Source organism: Thamnophis elegans, chromosome 14, assembly GCF_009769535.1.
Source record: "Thamnophis elegans isolate rThaEle1 chromosome 14, rThaEle1.pri, whole genome shotgun sequence".
Taxonomy (NCBI): Eukaryota; Metazoa; Chordata; class Lepidosauria; order Squamata; family Colubridae; genus Thamnophis; species Thamnophis elegans.
This window is the reverse complement of record NC_045554.1, coordinates 23,995,971-24,021,639: the sequence shown is the minus strand read 5'-3', so window position 1 is coordinate 24,021,639 and position 25,669 is coordinate 23,995,971. Positions and strand designations below refer to the sequence as shown.

Below are 25,669 nucleotides of genomic sequence, written 5' to 3'. Positions count from 1 at the left end.
TAGAACCATTTTTGACAAATTGGAGATAGAAAGGAATCTTAGATAGCATTCACAAGATTTTAGGCTGGTTTTCCATCATAATCCTGTTTATTTGCATAATTATATTGCATTTGTGAACTAATTGTAGGATGAACACAATGTTCCCTCCTCAGCCTTTTCTGTCTTGTTACTAAAGGTAGTTGGCTGGATGGTAGCTTCCTATGTGTGGCGGTGTGTAAACGTCAAGATAGCCATGCCCCATATGATAGGACCTTGTTTCTTTTCACATGGGTCACAGAGTTTTGGCTGCAGAGAACATAAAATGGTCATGGCCACCATCCTCACATTTTCAATCACCCCTGCATGCTGATACTTTCCTGTTGTGTGCACAATCTGCACTATAATCTCATTACTAAAATGAGGAACCCTTTTAAGCTGGCTCTTGTAAAGCTCTAAACGGCTGGTTGAGTTAGCCATGAAAGCCAACTGGGGGACTTTGGGCCAATCACCTGGAGATGGTAGATTTGTCCCACTTTAGTCATGAAAGCCAGCTGGGTGACTTGGGCCAATCACTAGGAGATTGTGAGTTCTTGTCCTGCCTTAGGCATGAAAGGTGGCTGGGTGACTTTGGGTTAGTCTCTCTCGCTCAGTCCAGCCATCTCACAAGGTGGTGGTTGTGGGGAAAATACGAGAAGGAAGGTGTGTTGGATATCTTTGCTGTCTTGAGTTATTTGTAAAAAAGGAAAGGGGGAATGCAAATAAGTAAGCATTTTGACTATCTTGGAGCAAGAGATAAATATTAACAGTGAACAAGATCAATTATTTGGTAAATCCTGAAATCCTTTGATCAAATGTTGGGAGTAACAATAACAGGCACAAATATGCCATAGAATTAATCATAAGATTGTGGGGCTTACCCAATTGATAGACCAACTCCCTAGATTGGGCAACTTAGGCTGAAGAACCTTCATGGAAGGCAGCTATTTGGGGACAGGCAAATAAATGGCCATTTCATGGAGGTAGCAATTAGGTTGCGTTACCCGCTTAAAATAATCCTGAATTAGGAGATGATGTAGGGTCCAACAAATCTAATTCTCTGCTCCATGTAGAAATCTAAATTTAAACATATATGCATGTCATGTAACATACAATCATAATTTGTCTTCTTGTAACATAAATCTATAATTTTGGTTTTTTTTATGATGACATCTTTTTAGGTATTTGAAGAATGCTATTCTGTCTCTTCCCAGTTTCCTATTTTCAGGACTTCTCAGTTCTGTAACATTTCCTCAGAGGATTTGATTTGATATCCTACAATTGTCTTACTTGTTTTTCTCTGAACCTTTTCTACATTGTTTGAAACAGTTTGGTCACTTAAACTGATCATAATACTCAAAGAATGCTTAGATAAAGGTTAGAATAAAATGCAGGTAGTCCTTGCTTAGTGACCACATTTGGTACTGGCAATCTACAGTATTACTAAGCTATGCAGTCACTAAGTGAAACATCAATGACTTTGACAGATTTACCTCACTTCCCATGTAGTTGTTAAGCACATCATCGCAGGTTGTTAAGTGAGACATCAAGTGACTGCGATTTGCAATTTCACTGCCCATTCCTCTGTTGACTCTGCATATGGTGACTATGTGACTGTGGGATACTATGACAATTATAAACAGTCATAAAGTTACTTCTTCAGTATTGTCACATCTTTGAATTGTCACTAAACAGGACAGTTGTAAACAAGATTTACGTGTAGAACTTTTACTTCCATTGATACAGCCAAAAATTGGATTTATCTTGTTTGTGATCAATTCAAATCAAATGGCCCCATGGACAATTTCTAAAATTTCAGCTACGGAATTTAGTGGACTCTTGGAATGGTCTCTTCGAACCCACCATTATTCTAGCCTCTCTTCTTGTCCTTCTCTTAATAATACTAGTCTAGTAGAACAGTGGTCTCCAACCTTGGCAACTTTAAGACCTGTGGACTTCAACTCCCAGAGTTGGAGACCACTGTAGTAGAATACAAATGTTGAATTAAAGATAAACGAATTAAAGCCATCTTAGAGAATAGATTATAAAGTAATACATATCTATGGAGATTCTCAGTCGTCCAGGTCATGGTTGTCCCAAAGGTGCTTTTTCAAGACGCAACTGAACTTTCTGGTTTTTCTTTGAAGACGTTTCACTTCTCATCCAAGAATGAGAAGCTAAATGTCTTCAAAGAAAAATCAGAAAGTCCAGTTACCTCTTGCAAAAGCACCTTTGGGATAATATAATACAGTTCACAAACCAGTAGCGTTTTGGCTATGAAAATTTAAGATTGATGGGTCAAATTGTGCTCCCACCCTTGCCCTCAACATATTTGTATTCCTTGTAGTATGCTTGAGATGTGAAGATAGACAAGCAATCTTATTTTAAATTTTGGAAAATAACGTAAATTCTAGCTGGGAAGGTCCTGAAATATCAATTAAACTGTTCAAATATTCTTGTTGTCTGAGTTGACACAATCTCCTCAACCCCTATCCTACATTAACACACACACACACCAAAAACCCTCATGTTTTCATACAGACAAACTATTATGGCTGCAGGGCATGGCCTGATTCACACAACCTCTTAAGACAGTTACAGACCTTTAGCAGATTAGCACAGCGTAGTCTAGGATTCTGTGTAAATCCAGCCACTGAGGTTTTAAGAGATAAAAGGAAAGAAAACATACTTCAAAATGAACACAAGAACCCATCTATTTCCAAGATGTGTAACCAACATACTATTTTGTCACGATCTAGATCCAAATTCCAGTAGGAATGAGAAAGTAGTAGGACATCTTGGGCTGTCGGGATGATGTCGAAAGATAGAAGAGCGGCAAGTTCTCTCATGGAATTTGCAGCAGAGCTTCTAGAAGATGTTAGAAAATTAGAAGGTTATCTGGTGGCCAAAGAGTTGGGAACTGCCAAGCCCATCTCCATGGACTGAATGCTTTGAATGGAAAGTAAGGCCTTGATGATTCACACTCTGGTTGGTCAGCTGGCCTCCTGTGGAGGAAGTCCTGAGAGAATAGGCTTCAGAGATCAGTGTGTGTGTGTGTGTGTGTGTGTGTGTGTGTGTACACGTACCCCAAAGTATGTGGCGATGATCAGGCCCTACAGTTTCCACAGGACGACACTTTATGTTGGGAGGGAGCTCAGATTAGAATTCTTGCAATAAGAACTTGGTACAAAAAATGGAGGACTCACCCGAGTGGCTCCCAATGCCTGGGTCTGAAATTAAGTCCCTTATCAGCAATTTATAAAAAAAAATATTTAACTTAACAATGTGGTATCATCATATGCCACCTTTATAGAACTTAAGGCAGCTTTTGGTCCTTTATTCAAATAATGGGAGAAGCTGGAAGTCTCATCAATCCATCAATGAATTGTAAGCTGCTCAATTTAATTCACATCCATATACTTTTTAAGGTCAGGTGCAGTATGCAAGAGGTCACTCAAAGCCAGTTACAGCAGAAAGTGGGGGAGACAGGAATTTATCACCACCACTGCTTTTTCCCCTTCAATGTTTATGTCAACAGCATGGTGAGATGTCTACATGGGCCAAAGTTCCATCCCTTAAACCCGAGGATGGCAGCATCGCCCTTCTACTCTATAGTGATGAAGCTGTAGTTCCCTTCAGACATTAATAGGCCTCAAAAAAGCTCTTGAGAACTTTGGTCCAATTTTGCAACTATGATAATCTGGAAATGAACTTACCAGAAAATCAAGATTGTAGCTTTTATCAAAAGGCCGAAGCTTATTTATGGCACATTAATGGTTATAAAATAAAACAAATGATTAGCTTTTGTGTATTTAGGAGTTGTCATGCCTGCCACTGGCCCATTGCAAATATGCTGCTGTTACTGGACCAAGAACTGCCGATGATACTCTTCTCTGGTCCAAGGGAGCAAATTGGGTTCCAGACACACTTCAACTCTTTTAGGCTAAGCCACTAGCTCAGCTCCTTTATGGGACACTAGTTAGATAATTGCCCCCCCGCCCCCACCCCAGCTTCTTAAGAGGGCGCCTTAAGAAAAAAAGAGATCATGGGGGCAACAGGGGAAGAAGTCCTTTTGTGTTGTGTTGCACAGTTGTGGGCCTAATCTGAGTTCTGATTTTGCAAAGAATCCTGGAATAAAGCTGAAACACGGTTTTACGAGCCACAACTCTTGCCATTGGGGCTGCATTCAGCTAGGACGATCCTTTCGCCTGCCTTTTACTCACATAAATATTCCCAGCCAGATATTCTTCCTCCCTTTCAATGATAAGTTGCAGCATTCTTAAAGCTGAAGAAAATAGGCCCTGCTATTTTTAGTTGGGAACAATCTGCTCTCCCTGCTGGCCTTTGAATACCATGTTAGAAAAGGGAAAAATAAATCATTGTTGACCTGGCAAAAGATTTAGGAGAAAAATTTCCATAACTTTAGAACAGTTTGGTCCATCCTGGGAAGGTGACATGAGTTGTGCAGGACCAGAGGAGATTTTCTGGTTTTTATACCAGTAGGTTGCCAATATGGATTATGCAGTCATTTTTAAAGCTATGACATTTGGAAAACAAAATGTTAATGCCCTCCCAGCAGAGTCCCTGCACGGGGCAGGCACAAGGCCTTCTATTAAGGTACTTCTCTTCCTCAGTTCTTCGGTTTCACATTGACAACCATCCTGGGGGTGTTCCCTATGCCAATGGGTTGCTTTTGATGCCCTTTGTCACTCTCTTTTTGACTTCCTATCCTGTCCCATCTGAGGGCATTCCTAGGGGACAAATGCAAACAAAATTGATAGGAGAAATGGACTCAAATGCTTTCCACCAATGAAGTGCTTCAATTATGTACAGCTATTGTGGATAACAAATTCCCTGAACAGACCTACGTGGCAAGTCATTCTCCATAGTGAGGGGGGAGGAGTATCCAGAATGGGTTTGACCTTATCCTCTCGTGATTGGTTTGAGTCAGATAAGCTCTTTGGGCTCCGCCCCCTGGAAGTGAGCCTGCCCAGTTTTCTGACTCAAAACGATCGTGAGATGTTGCTCATTCGAGAGCTCCAGGAATTTACTAGGATCTAAAGGAAAATTCATTTGGACCCGTCGAGTTTTGCCTCCCTGCTTCACTCCTCCTGCAGGATTGGGTCTGCCACTAGCCCCCCTGGGGCGGCAGGCTGCCCTGGACACTGAGGAGATCCGAAGACCCTCAGTGGGGAGCTTGGCCAGGCAGCAGGAGAAAGGGCAAAGCCTCTAGCAGGCAGCCCTAATCAGGAGGACGGGCAGAAGCCTCTAGCAGGCAGCCCTAACCAGGAGGACGGGCAGAAGCCTCTAGCAGGCAGCCCTAACAGCTGAGGCTTGTAAGAGCTGGAGATTTGACTCACCCCAATCAAGGGAAAGGTTGCACCTCTCCAGACCTCCAGTAATTTTCAAAGGATTAAAGAAAATAAACTTGGACCCGGCGAACCCTGCCTCCCTTCATCGCAGCCTCCTCCTGCAACGACCGGATTGCCACAAGCCCTCTGGGGCGGCACGCTGCCCTGGCCATTGAGTGAGGTGGAGTCACTCTGTGAGGACCGTTGCCGGGCAAGCAGGAGAACCGGGCACACATGCCTCCCATAGGCAGCCCTTGATGAGAGGCTTCTCAGGAGCAGAAGCGCTCCTCCGCTCCCCTCAGCCACGAGGGTTTTTTTTTAAAAAAAGGAAAACCTGTGCTGGCAGCTATCACCAGTGGACAAGGTGAGAGCCGGAAAGGCTCTAAAACAGCTGCGGGAGATGAGCGGCAACCGCATGGCAAGCCTGAAAAGGCAAAAGCCATTCCCATGTGCTCCAGCAAAGAGGAGCCTTTTGAATTTGGAGCCGGGGGCCATCTTGAAGCTACGTGGCCAAGATGGCGGCCCCCAGCAGCTCAGGAGGCCGGCAGGACAACAACCACCACTTGAGGAGACCTACAAAGGTGAGAGACGATCGCAGAGGCATTAGCCAAGAGCGAGGGAGGCAGCAAAGGGCAAAAAGGAGTTAAAGAGGCAGGTGGTGGATCAACCCCCCCCCCCAAGCCGGAAGAACCACCCCCCCTACCTTTCTGGCTACCAAGTAACAGGAGAAGGCTTCCTCCATAAGAACATTCTCCTTTAATTAGGAGGCTGACCGGCATCCCTAGCAAGCTGTGTTTGTCACGGCTATTTCTTGATTCCCCCTTAAGAAAACTCTCCTTTAATTAGGAGACAGAGGGGGGGGCGAGAGGCTGACCGGCATCCAGCAAGCTCTCTTTGTCATGGCTATTTCTTGATTCCCCCTTAAGAAAACTCTCCTTTAACTAGGAGACAGAGGGGGGGGCGAGAGGCTGACCGGCATCCAGCAAGCTCTGTTTGTCATGGCTATTTCTTGATTCCCCCTTAAGAAAACTCTCCTTTAATTAGGAGACAGAGGGGGGGGCGAGAGGCTGACCGGCATCCAGCAAGCTCTGTTTGTCATGGCTATTTCTTGATTCCCCCTTAAGAAAACTCTCCTTTAATTAGGAGACAGAGGGGAGGGGCGAGAGGGCTACTGGCCCCAGTAGCAAAAACTGTGTTTTGTTTTGTTAATCCCAAGCCGGCAGCCCCCCTGCAGCCTGGAAAAACGCAGGGGGGGGAGAATATTCAGCCCAGCTGCTAAAGGGCAGCTCCCAATGGAGCCCCCAATCAGGTTACTGAAGACCTTCCAAGGGTGGGGGTGACTAGGCAAACGGCTAATGCAATACAATACAATACTATGCAATACAATAGCAGAATGGGAAGGAACCTGCAGGCTTCTAGCTCAATCCCCTGCCCAGGCAGGATATCCTATACCATCTCAGACAAATGGCTTCCTATGGTTGATTAGGCTGACTCTGTAAACCACCTAGAGAGGGCTGAAAGCCCTATGAAGCGGTATATAAATCTAACTGCTATTGCTATTGTCATTGCCACCCAACAGCCTCTTAAAAACTGTTGGGGCTCTCACAATGTCTGGAGGCAGGCTGTTCCACTGATTAATTGTTCTAACTGTCATGAAATTTCTCCTCAGCTCTAGGTTGCTTCTCTCCTTGTTTAGTTTCCACCCATTGCTTCTTGTTCTGCACTCAAGTGCCTTAGAGGATAGTCAGGCAGCCTCCTCTCTGTGGCAACCCCAGAGATATTGGAACACTGCTATCACGTCTCCCCTAGTCCTTCCTTCCAGTAGACTAGACCTACCCAGTTCCTGCAACCGTTCTTCATAGGCTTTAGTCTCCAGTACCCTGATCCCCTGTTGCCTTCTCTGCACTCTCCTTAAGAGTCTCCACATCTCTTCTACATCATGGGGACCAAACTGAGTGCAGAATTCCAAGTGTGGCCTCCCAAGACCTTAAAAAGTGGGATTAACACTTCACGGGAGCTTGATTCTAGTCCTCTGTTTATGAAGCCAAAAACTGTGTTGCTCTCCTGGCAGCTGTTGCACACTGCTGACTCACATTAAAGGGGTTGTCCACTAGGACTCCCAAGATCCGCTTCACAGTTACTACTGTGGAGCAAGGTATCCTGTACCTGTGCACTTCACCTTCATTGCCTAAAGGTAGAACATTACTTCCTTGAATCCCATTTTCCTAGGTAGTGCCCAATGTTCAAGGGTATCAAGATCCTTCTGTAACTTTAGCCTGTATTCTGAAGTGTTGGCTATTCTGGCCAGCCGGGGGTTCATCTGCTAACCTGATGACCCCCCCCCCTCATCAGCCGTTAACAAACAAAGAGCTAACAGTCATTCCGGCTCCTTCTTATGACCGCTGGAGATAACAGCAGTTCTTAAAGGAACAGTACTACTATCATGGCATATATGTTGCTATCCCAAATGTTAGCTTACACACCTAACACCCTCATTCAAATCACGGATGAAGATGTTGAAGAGTACTGGGCTCAACACTGGACCTTGGGAGACTCCCTGCTCTCTTCCCTCCATGAAGAGGCAGTTCCACTGAGGAGTACAGGTGGGTGCACCAGTTACCAAGGCACCTGGGGCGACTAGGTCTAACCCACATTCTTCTACTTACCTAATAGTAGGTTATGGTCTACCTTATCAGGACTTGCTGAAGTCCAAGTTAACTATATCAATGGCATTCCTATGGTCCACTAGGGTTGCCACCGTAATCTAATATGGCCAGTCTGGTATGATGTGTTTTTGACAAACCCAGGTGGGCCTTGGGCTCTCGAGACGGTTTTCTCTTCCTTTCTGAAGGGGGGGGGGAAATCACATCAGCAATTCTATAGTGGTTCTCCAGCACTCCAGGATCTCTGATAGATATAGTTTCAGTTGTTTGGAGAATTTGTCCGCCAGCTCCTTCAGACCCCTGGGTGTAACCCACCCGGTCCTGGGAATTGGACCTTGCCTAAGATAGACAGGCTACCATTCTTCCCTATTTCATCTTGGGTTCCTAATCTGAATTTGGGATGCTGTTCTTGATAGGTTGGATTGTTTATCCCTTCGGGTAAAGACAGATGCCAAGCACGAGTTAAATAGTTCGGCTTACCCCTGCTGCTTGTCACCTTCGGGCCACTTCTCCCAGCAAGGGACCAATCGTTTCCTTAATCTTTCTTGGTTTTATCAGGCGGGAAGATGCCCCCTTTTGTATTTTATTCTATTTCATTATTATTATTGTGGTTGTGGTTCTTGTTGTTATTATTATTAATTTACCTTTGTGGCAGGCCTTTATTGTGAGCCTTAGCTCCCCTCACTCCATCTTTACACTCTAGTGGCCACCCATTAAACTCCGTCTGTGTTTACATTCTGAATATCTCTGCGCTAATCCTAGCCATAGAATCATAGCACCCTTATGGCCGGGGGGGGGGGGGGGAAAGGGTCAGACAGGCTGGTCCCCATGCCAGAACCCACCACAAACTCAGAATGGGATGCCCGACTATGAGAGATCGCAGAAGCACCTCAGATAGCCTATGAATTTAGACAACATTCGCTGAGGGCAGAACATACAGCAGGGGTGGGTTCATCAGAGCCGGCTGGCTCAACCGGACCAAGGGGACAACTTGGAGCGGAAGCTGCAGCCAGTTGACCGCTTGGCGGTGGAGCGGAGCATCCCGAGGAAAGACCTCTTCCCCCCCAGGGTGATAAGGACTATCCAGGCCGCCCGCAGGCCCTCCACAGAGCGCATCTATGGCTCCACGTGACGGGCCTTTGACTCTTGGTGCACTCCTGGGGGTCCAACCCCATCCAGGCTACGGTGCCTCAGGTTCCGGACTTCCTCCAGGCGGGCCTGGATAGAGGGGTAGCTCCTAACACAATTAGGAGACAGGTCTCAGCCATCTCATCAGTTCTCCCGTGTGGCAGAAATCAGTGCCTGACACACCACCCCATGGTCAGGCAATTCCTTAAGGGGGCCTCCAACCTCAGACCACCTACGGTACACAGGTACCCTTCCTGGGATTTACACAGGGTATTGGACGCTCTAACGGGCGCCCCATTTGAGCCATTACAAGCAGTTTCCCTTAAGTTCCTGACCCCGAAGGTGGCTTTCCTGGTGGCCATCACTTCCGCCAGGCGGATATCCGAACTGCAGGCGCTGTCCACCAGGGAGGATCTCTGTGTCTTCCACCAAGATAGGGCGGTGTTACGGCTGGACCCATCCTTCATTCCCAAGGTGTGCTCCTGCTTCCATCGAGCCCAGGAACTGATTTTGCCCAACTTCGGTCCAGATCCTTCTCACCCATTGGAGAGGAAGTGGCACACTCTGGACGTTAGGAGGGCTCTGAGGATTTTCCTCAGGAGAACCAGGCCAAACAGGAAATCCGAAGCCCTGTTTGTCTCCTTCCAACCAGGATCCCTGGGTAATAAGGTAACTTCCACCACTATCGGCAGGTGGCTGCGAACCTGCATTGCCACTGCTTACCAATCGCAGGGGTTACGGACACCAAATCATATCACAGCCCACTCCACACGGAGTGCAGCCACATCCACGGCCTGGGCCACACAAGCATCCCTGGCCGAAATCTGCAGGGCAGCCACGTGGGCTTCCCCCTCTCCCTTTGTTAGGAACTATAAGTTGGACTCCTTTGCCTCGGCAGAGGCCTCGTTCGGTCACAGGGCTGGACCCATGCCTCAACAGGCCTGAGTGGGGGACATATGGCCTCAGGGATCTCCCTCCCTAGGGACGTGCAGGCTTTGGTACGTCCCATTCTGGATACTCCTCCCCCCTCACTATGGAGAAAGGGCGTTGGTACTTACCTGATACGCCTCTTCTCATAGTGGGGGGAGGAGTATCCAGTCCCTCCCTGACTAGGTTTGTACAACTAAGTGTTATGTTCATTGTTTATATTGTTATTTAATTATTGATGTTGAAGACAATAAAAGCAAAAAAAAAAAAAAAAAAAAAAAACTGAATCAAGAGTCTGGAGCGAATGATGCAACGAGTCGGAGAGAGCTTTTCGTCATAAAACTGGGCAGGCTCACTTCCAGGGGGCGGAGCCCAAAGAGCTTATCTGACTCAAACCAATCACGAGAGGATAAGGTCAAACCCATTCTGGATACTCCTCCCCCCACTATGAGAAGAGGCGTATCAGGTAAGTACCAACGCCCTTTCTCTCTACCTATCCATCTAGTATAGGGGTGGGGAACTATGGCCCTTTTATGACTTGTGGACCTCAACTCCCAGAATTTCTGAGCCAGCCATGCCCATAAGACATCAAAGGGCCACCTCTGATCTAGTATGAAGAAGAATTGAAGCTCTTTCAAGCAACCCTGATTCAACAGTGATGGTTGCCACACAGCAAGAAACTCTTGCCTGTTTCAAGGATTCTCTCTCCTACTCAACTCTCGACCTGCTGCTGCTTAAGAGGAAGTATAAACAGATAATTACAGCTAAAGAAGAGAGTGGGCCTGATACAGTTTGGAACCAATTAATCTGCTACTCATCCCAAGAATTTAGCTCTACTCTGGAAATGTATGTAGCTCTTTGATCCGCTTCCCTTACTCATGTATTCTCACCCTGTGTTCCCACTGAAGTTTCAGGTGGCTGTTCGCACAGGAGGAACGGCCACACCCAAAAGAGAAATTAGAATATGAAGCCCACCTCCTGCCCCCCTGGGTCAGGCTCTGAAATTACCAAAATGAGTGAACACCTGAAACCAAACAAAGTTCCCAGACCCAATTTTATTTCAGCAGAGATGATGTAAAATAATCTAGATTGGCAAGTACCTGTGCGGGCTTCTTTATTCACCTGTATCGATAATCATGCCGAGGTTCCTGACGATTATGGCCTAGCTTTGGTGATCCCAATTTATAGAAAAGGAGGCAAAGAGAGACCTTAGTGCTTTCTCTGTGCTATCCGTTACTTCCTTGATATCTTCTCTCATATGTGAACCAATTGTTTCCTTGGCCTTTTTCTTGTTTTTTTATGCGTTGAAAGAAACTTTCTTTTATTATTTATGACATTTGTTGTTTCCTATCTGACTCTACTTCGCATTTAAAAAAATTCTTCTGGCCAATTTCTGCCAGATTTTTCAGATAGTGATGATCATTATCCTGTGCTTCTGCTTTCTTCTGATTTGATAATCATATTTTCCCACCCCTCATCCAACTTATTTATAAATATCTTGAATAAAATAGGGCCTAGAACAGAGTCCTGGGGTAAGCACTTGGCACACCCATCCAGATCACTCATTCCCTTTTTGCACAATTATTCAACCATTGAATCCATCTTTTGGTAACATAGTCCAGCCCACATTTTGCAGCCTTCTGTACTGGAATCTCACCCAGAAGACTTTGTCAGATGTTTTGCTCACGTCAAGGTACATTATACATACCACATTCCTGTAGTCAGCTAAACAGGTCACTCTTACAAAAAAAAGAGATGAGGATGGCTTGCCATGATTTATTTTTGATAAACCCATGTTGTGTCCTGCCAAGTAATGCATTCTTTTCTAAATGCTCCCAAATGAAGTACTGAATAATCAGTTTATATCAACTGACTGGTCTGAAGTTACTCTAGTTCTCTTTTTCCCCAATTTTTTTCAAGACAGGAACAACCTTTGTTGTTCTCCAGTCTTCTTGATCTGACTTTAAAGACTTCAATGCATTAATTTAAGGTCAGGGACTCCTAATCATCTCTTTATTTACCTTGGGTTTTCATTCCCTTTTGCCAGGTGATAGTTTCCCTTTGGAGACAAGATTAAAGCATAGTAATTGCTGAGAGGTTTTCCCTCTTCCCATCACCTGTCATTTCCATTCCAACATTTGCATCATTGAGTTTCACTTGCAAGCATACACTTTTTTATGTTTTCTCATACTCCTTCTGCAGATATAAGTTATGTGCAGCTCCTCCTCCTCAGTGGTTACACTCGTTTTCTGTCCCTTGAACTTGGATAAAAACTCTCTCCACCCAGAATGGCTTCTAAAGCTCCCTTGTTCTTCATTGGTGTGGGGTACAATTGTGTATCACAAACATATTTTAAGAACTCTCCAGCCCTCCTAGGTTCCCTTAAATATGAGGATTTCAATACATGGTATTCCCTCTGTTATAAGGTTGCTTAAATTTCCTTATTGAACCTGGTGGGTGTATACAATTGTGTAGCAGGTTTTCTTTCTGTTGCATCCCAAGAAGATGTAAGTTGCTTTCTGTCAAGGTCCCCACAGCTTTTGCCTCTTCAATCATGCTTGAATGAAAATTGTGAGGGTTTTGTTTGCCATCTTGGCTGAGTTGGTGCATTTCATCCATGAGTTTCATCTTAGAGCCATGATGGCAAAGCTGTGGCACATGTGCCGGAAGTGGCACACAGAGCCACCTCTCTGCGCACACAAACTGTCTCCCGTTGCTCTTTTGGGTTCCGTTGCGCTGACCAGCTGGTCTTCACTTATATGGGAACACTGGAAACTAGAAGAGCAGCCGCCGGGTGCACATTTGCGCACCGGGAAAGATGATCTTCCGGTTTTTGGCGCATACATGTACACCAGGCACCTGGTCTTTTGGTTTCTGGCGCACAGACGCGGACAAAGACCAGCTTCAAAGACCGCATGCACACCAGGCGGCCACTCTTCTGGTTTCTGGCATGTGCGCCCGCACTCCTGTTTTCAGCCCTCGGTGCCGAAAAGATTCACCAACACTGTCTTGCTGGCTGGGGAATTCTGGAAATTGCAGTCCACAAGTCTTAAAGTTCCCAAGTTTGAAGACCTCTGTCTTAGAGGATTCAGTCACACTGACTAAGTCACTCTTTCTGCTTGCTCCTCACATTTGCCAGTTGCACCCAGGAATTCCTGGGTCATGTAAGATGATCTATTTCCATCCTGTATTGATGTGCCTATTAATAACTGCCTCCATATTAGATCTATTTGTTTTTAATTTTGAGATAAAAATACTTTTATTAGCTTATTGCACTTAACCTATGTATCTTCTTCTATGATGCCCTTGTCATTCTTTCATGCCATGTCTTCCTGCTTGGTGAGACTATGGCACAACAGAACATTAACCAAAGTGAGGACAACATTGATGAGGAACTATTTTTGAAAGCAATATCAGAAAAATCACCCAAATAAATGGGCAATTTAACATCTTGCATATTTAGTTTTTAAAATGTAAATTACTTGCAATTTCTAATTTAAATGAAGCTGATATTATGGATACGTCTTGATAGAATTGAAGATGGAGGAGAGTTTTACTATCATCATTTGATTCTGTTATGTCTAAATAACCATTTGGAAAAGATCACAGAGATCCAACAATTACACTCTCGGTTGTGACAAAGTAGAGGTGTTGGTTTCCTTTTGTCTGCAGTGGCAAACTGAAATTTGTGCTCATGAAATTGAAAAAGATGGTTAGGTGCAAAACAAGATTCACACTGGCCGTTTTCACCATCGCTTGGAGTTTTGCCCATGTTGAGTTAATTGAGTTTTCGGCTTTAAATATCACAGGTATCTCCTGATTGAGCAACAGTTTCATTTTAACTAGGTGAAAAAGGTTTCAGTGCAACTTTGCAGTCCAAATGGAAATGCCTGGATCAAAAATCTATCCTCTTCAGTGTTATTGTGCAAGTGTTGGGAAAGTTAATGTGTGAAGGACCGTTTTCACTTCCACAGTCTCATTTCCAGTTTAGTAGTTAATCGTGAATATTTGCTTGATTGCTGAAAAGAAAATGTGTTTGTGACTTTAACAGGATGGAAAGGGAAAGCCTTCTGACTGTCTCCCCCCCTCTTTTTTATTTTATTTTTTATAAACAGTATTCGGGGTTTCAGCAGACGGCAGACAAGTGCTTCATTTGTGGCCATCTCATCATGGAAATGGTAAGAGTCCTAGCTTCAGAAAAAGGCTGGCCACGGGGTCAGTCGGGCTACAGCCACCTTTTTCTCCCAGGCACACACACACACACACACACTACCCTCACAGTTGAGACCAGGTTTGCCTCTTAGGTGGAACAGGTTCAGGAAGGTGCCAGCAGCTGCATGTGTACAACCTGCCAAGCTTGATTAGTTTTAATCATTAATTTTTTGTAATGTTCTAAGAATCCGGCCTATTCGCTTTCCATTTCAGTCTGTTGTGTGCTGCCAGAAAACAGATTGGGGCTGTAACCAAGTTCAGCCTGTTGTATGAACCCAGCCAGCCACAGGTATTGTGTCTTAGAAAACTCCTCCTCCACCCTGAACTCCCCACAGGGCTCTTCTCTGTGGCCCCAGGACACATTCCAGATAGTTCTGAAGGAACTGGCAGTTCTCTTCCTTGCAGGCTGAATTTGAGTCTCCAGCACTGCCCAAGTGCGCCAATATGTGCCCCCCAGGGGGGGATATTTGCCTTATGGCGCTGCATAAAATCATAAATCAGAGGTGTCGAACTCGATTTCATTGAGGGCTGCATCAAGGTTGTGTTTGACCTCGGAGGGCTGTGGTGAGGTGTGCCATGGTGGGCATTTGACAGAGGCTCAAGAAGCACTTTCCCCTTCTCTTCTTTCTTTCCACAGTTCTTTATTATAACCATTTTCCTATCTCTTCTACCAGATATTACTGACAAACATTTATTACTTACTCTTCATACTCCACTAAAACTTTTATTTCTAAATTTATACCCCATTGTTTTTCAAGGCAAAAAAGCTATTTATACTATTGTATTTTTATTATTTAACTAATAATAAAAATACAATAGCATAAATAACATGATAATAAGAGATCTAACAGCAGAGGTGAATTCCAGGATAGTAAATAGAAACGCCTGTCAATTATAGATTGTGGATTAAATGGGCCTACATAAAATATGGCATTAAACTGTAGTATTAATATAGGATGTTGCTGGTTTTCTCTACAGATCAGGCACTTACTTCAGGCCACATAATGGTAATCCAGTCCAGTCCAGTCCAATCTTCCTGCAGCACTCCATTTTCAGCCGGCAGAGTGCTGCAGGAAGCCAGGGGAGGCTGAAAATGGGCTGCGGGAGAGGCCGCACGTGCCATCCCCCATGGTCCATTTTGGCCAGCAGAGGCACCGTGGGCTGATCCTTTGATATTTCCAGGCTGGCCCCACAGGCCAGATTTAAGCACCCTGATCCTGCCCACAAGTCCTGAGTTTGACACTCCTGTCATAAACGAACTAATTTTTTTCCCTTCGTGGACAAAGAAAGTTGGCCCCCAAGGAAAATCCTGCTGGCAATACATGTGTATTAATAAAAATATTTCTGCTTCTACTTTTAAACTGTTGCACCAGTGTTTGTTTCGAGAGATGGCAGGAAAGCCTTCCAGAGAGTGTTGGGTTTGTCTGGAAAGAAGGCAGAGCAGTTCCTCTTTGGACAGTCCTTCCTGAGCCGTGGAAAGAATGAGCAACCTGGAACTAAGGAGGGATTTCCTGACAGAACAATTAATCTCCAAGTGCTGTGGGTGCTCTTATCCCTGGAGGGTTTTGAGAAGAGATGGGACAGCCGGTCTAATTTTGAGCAGGGGGCTGGACTAGAAGACCTCCATGATCCCTTCCAACTGTTATTCTGTTAGCCAGATTGGATTGTGCCCCAGGAGGCCTCTTTAGAAACAGAATGGAACAACTCGCCACAGCCAACTTGCTGTGGGACAATTCAACAATTCAATTTAATTATTTAAAATAATTTTATTTTAATTGTTTTAATTTTTGTCATTCACATTTCATTCTGTCCCTCCTTTTGCATCTTTAATGATTCGATTCCATTATTTCTTCAATGTTATGTAACTCTTGTCCTGCAGCTAGTTGCAGGCCTGGGACAAATTGTTCTAGAGCCCTTTAGGAATGACACATCCCTGGGGTGTGTCTGCAAAGTTGCCAGAATCAGATTGCCTCCTCTCCCTTTGTGGCAGGGTCTTTTGTCTGCTCTTCCCCCTCCTCTCTGCCTCCAGTGCCCATTTGGCTCTCCTGGTGCTTCTCCCTGGGGATGCTCACTTGAGGTCTCTGCTCTTCTCTGGCCAGCTCTCTGGGAAACTTTGGGGAGGGAGTGATGGTGGGATTGGGAAAAATAGCTCTCCCCCCTCCCTTCCGCTTTCCTTGAAGCATTTATACATTCACCATTTTACTCACAAGCATTCAAGCCAACATTGTGGCTGCAATAATTGAGGGATGCTCAAGGGCCAGAGGCAACCTTGCTGATCCAGGACCTTTTGCTTACAAAATGCAAAACGCTAAAAAGGATTTGGAGGAAGTGGAGGCTACTTCTGAAAACTGGCAGCTCTTTCAAGGAGGAAAGTCAACTGCTGGGACCCCAAACTGCAGTGAGCAGTACTTTGCAGTGAGAGGAAGAACCCAGCGAAACGGCAGCTCATTGCAAGTCATGGAAGGACTTTTGGAAGGAGGCGAAGGTTGCATTCTGCTTTGCAGATATAACCTTTTGCTTGAGCCAACCATTAAAGGACTGAGCATCAAAGGCTGAGGCACAACAGCCCCTAGTGGGGAAGGTTTGTGCTGCAGTAAAGCATTGGGTCCAGAAATGCTAAGGGGCAGCTCTAGTTATGGACCGCAAAGGACCCTCACAGTGCAGCCACTTTCTCTGCTGCCTTCGCTATTCCTCACTTTTCATTGTTTGCAGAGCCCTAGTGGCACAGTGGTTAGAAGGCAGTATTGCAGGCTAATTCTGCCAACTGCCAGCTGTTCAATCCTGACCAGCTCAAGGTTGGCTCAGCCTTCCATCCTTTGGAGTCAGTAAAAAGAGGACCCAGATTGTTGGGGGCAAGAGACTGACATTTGTAAACTGCTTAGAGGGGGCTGCAAAGCACAGTGAAGCGGTATACAAGTCTTAAGTGCAATTGCTAAGTGCTATATTTGGTCATTTGTTAGGTTTCCCTCCTGCCTTTCATTCAGGAGCTCAAAAGCGTAGTATTCCTCCCTACCCTTTTTCCCCCACAAGAGCCCTGTGAGGTAGGTTGTGTGCGACTGGCCACAGTGACACCCGTGAACTTTTGTGGCTTTCAGTCCTTAGCGCAGGGTTGAAAGGAAGGAAAAGAGTCGTCTTTATTGTTGGGATCTGTTGTTTCTCTCTTCCATTTGACAGTTGGAGAAAGAGAAAAAACTCTGACTTGAATTAATACTTGATTCAAAAATGTTGAGGATAAAACATCACCCCAACTTGTCTGTGCCCCCCACACCCACCCACCCTTGGCCTCTGAACGTCTGGAGCCGTTCACACCCTTCCCCAGGGCCCACCGAGGGATTGCCCTGCAATCCAGCATCCCCCAGGGCCTGCCTTACACCACTTACCTTCGGTGGTCAGTACCCTGCAGCCTCCCTGAGGCTACTCAGTGCAGGTGCCTTCGTTCTGGGAGCAGCTTTGGAGGATGCTCTTCCGTGGCCTCTGGAGCTTCCCGAAACCATGTGGAATCATGCCGCCTCCTCACACAATTTTCAGAGGCCGTGGGAGAGGACACCCCATTCTCACATGGTCTCTGCAGCTTACCAACATCGCAGGGCCTGCTTTCAAGAATAGTTGTTGTCAGGTGTTGGTAAATGCAGTTATGCCACCCAAAATAGAATAGCATATTACGGTTGATGTGGGTCACGGGTTTACCATCACTGACCTAAAGCAGGGGTCTCCCAACTTGGCAACATAAAGACTTGTGGATTTCATGCTTGTTGGGGAATTTTGGGAGATGAAGTCCAAAATTTCAGGGAGACCCCTGAACTAAAGGATACCTGATTGAATTTTCATAAACATTTATTCACATCCCTGCATAAGGTGGAATTTTTGTTTCACAAATCTTTCAGATTATGATGCGGTAGTTAAGGTTCCCATTTGTGGATTTAACAGATTAAAATTAACAGATTCACAGAGTTGGAAGGGACTTTGTGGTTCATCTAGTCCAACCCTTTGCCCAAGGAGACCCTACACCATTTCTGACAAATGGTTGTCCGGTCTCTTCTTGAAAGCCTCCAATGTTGAAGCTCCCACAACTTCCGAAGGCAACTTTTGTTCCATGGGTTGATTGTTCTCACTGTCAGGAAATTCCTCCTTACTTCCAGGTTGAATCTCTCCCTGATCAGTTTCCATCCATTATTCCTTGTCTGGCCTTCTTCATGACTCTTGTAAACCAACCAGTTCAATTCCATATTCTAGCCTGCAGGCACAACCAGAGGAGCTGCTCTGGCCAGGATCTGGTTAAACCTTTCCTCTTGCTGCCGCCTCAGCTGCTACCACATGTATCATAGTGATCCACAAACCATTGCTCTGGCAGTCTGCTGCTGAGATGGTGAAATCATAGCAGTGGAAAGGGCGAACCTGCAGTGCTGCTGCTGCTGGCTTAAGCATCAGTCATCTCGTTAGATCTTCAGAAGAAATGCAACCACACCAGCTATCTGGCAACAGTTCCACTGAGGGGACAACCAAAAGGGATTCTGGTTGAAGATCAAGGCCATAGAGCTGGTGCTGGGCTTTTCACAGAAGAGGGCTTTTGTGTGCTGAAGGGCACTCAGTAGCATTGCCTTTCATCTCCAAACCTCTCTTTCCCCCTTAGGGGCACTTGAGATGACACACCTGCCCAGCTACCTGGGTTTCAGAGTCTGATCTAATTTTCAGGGTTGTTTTCTTTGTTCAGTTCTATTTTAATTATGATTTGGAAGAATCTTTTTCCCCTCAAGACTCTCTGAGACAATGTGCCTCCAATTACATTAGTTAATGCAGGTGGGGGAAGGTTACCAGTGTCCGAACGAAAGCATGACAATAAGAGAAGAAAGTGTTGACTCCCTTGGTAAGGATTGCACTTGGAAATTCCCTTAGTTAGCATGCAATACAAATCAAGAAGAGGCTTAAAAAGATCAAGGGATATTTATAGTCCCTCTGCCAATCAAGAGAGTTGGGCTGCCCAAGGGAGCATTGGGTAAATCTCTCTCTTTTGACTCTCCTGGAGCCATTGCCACAAACAAGAAAAGTGTTGAGGCCTAAAACTTCCAAGGGAGGCCGGTTGCAATTCCAGACTTGGTTCTAAACTTTTCAGAAGAGCAGAGTAGAGGGAGAAACAGTCATCCCTACTGGTTAGTACTTGGATTGGATTGGAGAGGTCTAGGAAACTCAGCACTGCTCTCTAGGCTGGGAAGGTTTAAAACAGCCCACAGGCAGAGGGGAAATGACAGCTGTATTGTGGCTTCTCAAGACGGCCAGTTACTCCAGTGGTCCGTTCCTAGCACTCTGAATGATTTCCCCAAGCCTGGCACTCGCTGTTCCTTGATGCACGAAGCAAATTATCGACAGCAGGAAGAGACTTTGCATTATTTGTCGCCTGTGATTCTTTTTCAGATTTTGCAAGCTCTTGGGAAGTCATACCATCCTGGCTGTTTCCGCTGTGTGGTGTGCAATGAATGTCTGGATGGCATACCCTTCACTGTCGATATGGAGAACAACATTTACTGTGTCAAAGACTATCACACGTGAGAATGCAGAGCTCTGCAAGGCAAAAGAAAAAAGGGGGAACCCCCCCCCCCCCCCCGGGGTCAGATCATGAGGAAGGGTTGACTGCTGCTAAAGGAGACGGTATCCAGGATCAAGTCCAGTCAAGGACGGACAGCAAGGCAATCTAGTGGCCAACATTTCTGTATATTGCATTGAAAAATGTAACAGGAACCGTGGTTATATTGAAAGGAGATCACGGCTGTTTTCTTCCTTCTTTTAAAACTTTTCCCTCAGAGATATTTGGGAAATGAATTAAATCCTGCACTACTAAAGTGATGGTACATGGGGACCAAATAGATCTCACTAGATGGCAGCCATTCAGTTGGGGGGATTGTCTGAGGTTAATGGGATCATCATTTTGTTCTGCTGTCCTGCTTAGATTAGAAGGAGGGTTATTCTTAAATCCATAGCTGAATTTAGATGTCATACCGTTGTGGTCTAAAAAAAATGCAACACAATCATGGGACAGAGTTGGGATTAGCTAACATTGTTTGCTCTCAATTGTTAAATGCTGCCTGCCATTTTTTTTCTTTGCTTATCAAGAAAAATGTAACTTATTTTCCCCCTCCTTCCCCCCCTTCCCAAATCTAGGGTTTTTGCACCCAAGTGCGCTTCCTGTAACCAGCCTATTTTGCCAGTCCAGGTAGGTTCTTCTTTGTCATTTGATTAAAACTTTGGCTTTGGCACAGCCATTATGTGCTGGCCACAAGCACAACTTTTTCTCCCTGCAGCTGAGTTCTCCCCATGCTCCAATCCTAGGAATTAAACTGCTTTGACTGCTTGCTTCTCCCTCTCTTATTTGTCTGTCTGTCTGTCCATCCATCCATCATCCATCTATCTTCTATCTTATCTATCGGTAAAATGAGGACCCAGAATATTGGGGCAACAGGCTGCCTCTGTAAACTGCTTAGAGAGGGCTGTAAAGCCCTGTGAAGCGGTATAGAAGTCTTAAGTGCTCTTGCTATCTTCAGGAACCATAATTTTTGCACTTAATTTTGCAAGGAAGGAAATCAAATATTTGGGAAATGGAAGAGGTTTCATTGTGGCACTTATATAACGAGGGATTTATATAGTTGCAGAGGGTGTTTCAAAGTGCCTATTTTTCTTGAAAGCCAACAATGGACTCCTCTCCAATTTTCACCCTCTTTCGCTGTCTCTCCAAACTAGGGTTCCGAAGAGACCATCCGGGTGGTGTCAATGGACAGGGATTACCATGTGGAGTGTTACCACTGCGAGGTAAACCTTAAGAGCTGCTGAGGCAGCCCAGTTGAAGGGAGGGAGCAGTTTGGGACTAGTCCCCCCCCTCCCCAGGAAAAGATATCTATTCAAAAGGGTTGGTGGCAACACATTCCTGGTATTTCTTGCTTTTATTTCCTAATTTGCCTCAACCCAACCATGACCCGGATGACTTGAGAATCTCTGTAGACATCTGTACCCCTCATGTCTTCCTGAGGCTTACTTCAAGTATCCTAAGTCCACTGGCCACTAATGGATGGTGACCTTCTTTTTCTTAGGATTGTGGACTCCAGCTGAATGACGAGGAGGGCCGCCGATGCTATCCACTGGAGAGACACCTGCTCTGCCACACCTGTCATATCAGGCGCTTGAGCACTAAAGTGTCGGCACACTCTGCCTCTGGGTACCCCATGCATATCACGGAGCTCTGAGGCTTCTGCTTCCCATCTACTGAAGACCAGGAGGAAGACCCCCGCTGGGGAAAGGGCTCAACAGAGGACTCTCCAGAAAGACAAAGCGGCCGCCATTATTTATTGCTTCTAAGATTGGAAAGGAAGGGGCACCTCTTGGGTTGGCTCTGGGTGCAATTGCCTAAGTGATTCTTTCCACGATGCTGGTACTTGAAAAGTCGTGCACCCCATGGATTGGATGGGGAAAGGGGCCTGATGCCAGAGCTGTTGGGATGACTGGCCACCCATTAATACTGGCTTGTTGCCATTTTTATGTTTGAGCTCCCAGAAGAAACGTTAGCTTTCCAACAGGAAAGAGACCAAAAGACTTTCGCCATGTTTTAGCTCTCCTTGCACCCTTGACCTTGTGGTTCTCACAATTTGAGAGACACAAGGGTTGTTGCATGCATCAAAAGAGGGAGGGCAAAATTGAATGTGACTTTAAAAAGGAATAACTTTCTAGGGGATTCCTGTGGGCCTTCCAGCTTGGCTTTTTGTTGGGTTTCTCTGCAAAACAAGAGTACACAGGACACCATGTGCTGGGAGCCCGTGAAAGGACAGAGAGCATTCCTATTCCGGGCTGTGTCCGGCACAGTTCTCAGGTGCTTGGCAAGGATGTGAGGGTTTGGTGTTTCCAGGTGAGGCAGAACACACCGCTAAGGGGAGAGCTGCAGGCTCTCTGGGAAGAACAGTCACCTCGTAGCTTTCTGGGATCCGACGGGCAGCAACTGTGCAGAGGAGCCTTGCTGAAAGCAGGGTGGCAGAGGGGGAAAAGGGGCAGAAACTTCTCCATTCCCATTCCACAGTTTTTTTTCTTAGCATTCTTTTGCGGCAGAAACGGGAATGTGTCAGAATGGGAAAAATTTACATACAGGTGGTATAAGCCTATTCATTAAATTTAATTCAGATTTTAATCCAACCAAATTAAGGTTTTGTCCCATCCATTTCTTTGGACCTGCCACTGCTTATTTTTGAAGGGAATCTTCCCAGCCTCCCAAAGTCCAGAGGCAGCCTGGAGCCTGGAAATGGTTCTGCTCCAACAACCGCAGAACCTGCCAGGGCCAGCCAGGTACCCTGGGGCTCCCTGCAGAAGCTCTGCTAGTTGCTCTCTGCCCCTCAGTACAAGGAAGGGGATTCCTGCTTTTTACAACTTGGTGATAACCCAGCTTTAAAGGCCAAGTTAATTATACTTGAATCCACAGCACTTGCATAATAATTCCCATGGCCTCTTGACCATACAAAGCGTTTTTAGGTAGGTCACAAAACAGTTTTTAAAAGTCTCAGGAAACAATTGTCTTTTTTCTAGGTGTTTGGATGTAAAAAAATTGGCTCAGATGTATAGCAGGGAAATATCTAATTTGGAGCATAGAGGAAATTTTTTTAATTAGCAAAAATTAAAACCTATAAGACATAATGTGTTAAGTGTTAGAAGTCTTACATTTCTATTTTGCTAGACTTTTAAAGCACATTTCCAACTCTGGGAAAATCTGTGTTCCATATGGAAAATGTTTACTTTTTCTATTAAAAAAATAAGCTGCGTTTTGATTATTTGAGAGGTGCCATTAATTAAAAACTGACCACATCAGTTTACACTTCAGGTTCAGCCATATTGTATTAATTCCTTGCATACATTAACCTTGAAATCATTTCAACTCGCTTCTTATAAAACCACCTGGATCAGCCCTTTGCAGGCCAAAAGCTGTTGGTGCACCAGCAACTTCAGTGAAAGTCTGCTTTGGGAATCGGATGGAAATAACATGGCTAAATGTGTTTGAAAAGTGCAAAAAAGACCCCTGATGGAAGAGCAACCAGGCTGACTTCCCCCAGACTATCCCAATAGCCCTGCCAGCTGCAGCAGGGACCTTTCCCAAGTCTGAAGGGCTGGGAAGAGGGAAGGATCAGGTGAGTCAGTGCAGAAGGAATGTAAACAGTTCCTTCCAAATGGGAGCACGATGGGATGCTTTGAAAGGAGCCCCCCTCTCCATCCCATCAGATCAGCCCTTTTAAGGCTGTTCCACATGGTTGGCCTTTTCATGTTTGGAAGTTTCCAGAAAGTCATTGTAATTCCTTTGATTTTACTGCAAAGGTTCCACCTCTTTCCTCTTGTAGATGGCTTTCTGGTGCCTTCTGGAAAGTACCTCTCTCCTTCCTCTGCTCTTTAAGGCATCTTGATTATTTTAGTGTCAAACTTGTCCATTCCTGCTACTGCCTTAATCTTCCGCAAATACCATAACAGCTAAAATATGTACACGGGCTATGATTTTTCAAACATACCAGGCTATTTATTTCATTTGTTCAAAATGTTTCAGGGGATTCACCTTTTAGATACTTAAAATAGATTTGTCAACCTGATGATTTCCCACATTTTGCTGTTTTAATTTTTTTTTCCCCCATTGCCTAAATATAATCACTGCTGAAGAGCTCTCGTTTTCATTTTAAAAATGTGGTCTTCAATCAGAAAGCAGCTAGAAAGTGACATATAGCAAACAAACAAACAACCAGATTCTGCAAAAAATGTGAAACCTGCTACCTCCCATCAATAGTGGCTGAACTGTGAAACTCCAGGCCCTATGAGGGCTGGGCTGGCCCTGCTCCACAGCAGCCTGGTTGCTTTGCCCACTGGCCTCTCCTGCTGAAAGCATGGGGAGGGAGGGCACTTCCCCACCAGTGCTGCCAAGGGAAGCTGCCTGCAGCCTTTCTCCTTGGCAGGAGTTTCTCCACCTGGTGCCCAAGGACAAGGAGATGCCAGATGGTGGAAGCTGTAGACCAATACTGGGAGTTCAGTGCCACCTCTACATTTACTTCAGAGAGTTTGGCTCCACAGGGATGAAGTGCTTTTAATGTTTGTGCCAAAATATTTATGGGATACCTTCCTTCCTTTTTCTTTCCACCGATTCACATCCACCTGAGCGAGGAACCCAAAATAGATGCACTTAATGAACACAAAATAAATATCTGGGAGACCATCCTGCCCCAGAACCTAAGATTCCAAAGGAGATGAAGAGATTTAAGGATGGGGAAATATTTATTTCAAAACAAGTGGGTGGATGTCTTATAATTTAGAAATTAAAAAATTGATGGTTCAGTTGAGTTAAACCAAAACTACAGAACATAAAATATTTTCTTAGCCCCATTAAACTCTTGATTCAACTAATGCCATAACTAGAGTAAATGATTTGACTTAAATTAAGTTTGTTTCTTGAGAAATATTTGCATTTTCTTTAAAAGAATATAGGTTTTATTTCCAAGAACTTGGACCAATGTTAATTTTTCTTTTGTAGGAAATTAAAAAGTGGCCAATTTGTATATTATGTGTCTAGTTTACACTGCAAACATATTAGTTTAACCATGTTTGTATATATCTTTCTAAAATGTCAGACTTTTAGTTCATAAACTTGTCAAAGTTTTTGTGTTACCACATGGTTTCTATGATTGTTGAAGAATAAATGTTGGGAAATATAGATTAATTTATCTAAAAAAACTACTTACTATTATCCTAAGTTATTTTAATATTAAAAGTCAGCATTTCATTTAACCTTAGATGTTATAATCTTTTTTTCAATAAAGACATTTTGTAGTTATCTCTTGATTTTATAGTGTATTACATACAAAAAAATTGACATAAGAACAACTTACCTGTTACATGACCCCATACTAACAGTCTTTAGACTTATTTTCTGTCACTGGGAATTAGTTGAGTAGCCATATAAATTTTCCTAATAAATATTTTTTGTTTCTTTGAATAAACCTATACATTGGTTTATAATCATTTCAGCCCAGAAACCCCAAGCAATTCTAAAAAAGAAAATGAGGGGAAGGATCGGCTAATCGGTTAGAAACTTCAAGCAGCCGCTTCATGGGAGGATTGCAAGGGATTTTGCAAATCTCAGTTGGATGTGATAGTGGAGGCTGAAGAGAGAGAACACTTCTAGTGGAGATATTTTAAGATACAAAATTAATTCCACTCCTTTCTGAATAAGCTTTTTAGCCCTAATAAGTTGTAGGGTTAAAGAAGTTTCATTCTTATGTCACCATATATGCTACAGCAGAATTCCCCAAACTTTGTGGATCGGGGGGGGGGGGAAAGGATGATTCCACTCGAGTGGTGGGCAAGGCACGCAGCTCA

General features: G+C 44.7%; 1 protein-coding gene across 2 annotated transcripts in view; it reads left to right on the top strand.

Moving 5' to 3' along the window:
* WTIP (WT1 interacting protein) overlaps positions 1 to 24,478 on the top strand; it is a 55,439-nt gene extending 30,961 nt beyond the window's left edge. The window contains exons 1-6 of one of the 2 annotated variants that reach the window (XM_032230654.1): positions 10,526 to 10,550; positions 14,200 to 14,262; positions 19,706 to 19,836; positions 20,450 to 20,501; positions 21,026 to 21,094; positions 21,373 to 24,478. In XM_032230654.1, coding sequence (XP_032086545.1) covers positions 14,254 to 14,262; positions 19,706 to 19,836; positions 20,450 to 20,501; positions 21,026 to 21,094; positions 21,373 to 21,525 — 414 coding nt within the window. In that variant the 5' untranslated portion in view covers positions 10,526 to 10,550; positions 14,200 to 14,253 and the 3' untranslated portion in view covers positions 21,526 to 24,478. Of the gene's footprint in view, positions 1 to 10,525; positions 10,551 to 14,199; positions 14,263 to 19,705; positions 19,837 to 20,449; positions 20,502 to 21,025; positions 21,095 to 21,372 lie in introns of those variants that run through there. The other variant, XM_032230653.1, reaches the window with a different exon arrangement.
* Positions 24,479 to 25,669: the final 1,191 nt, after the last annotated feature.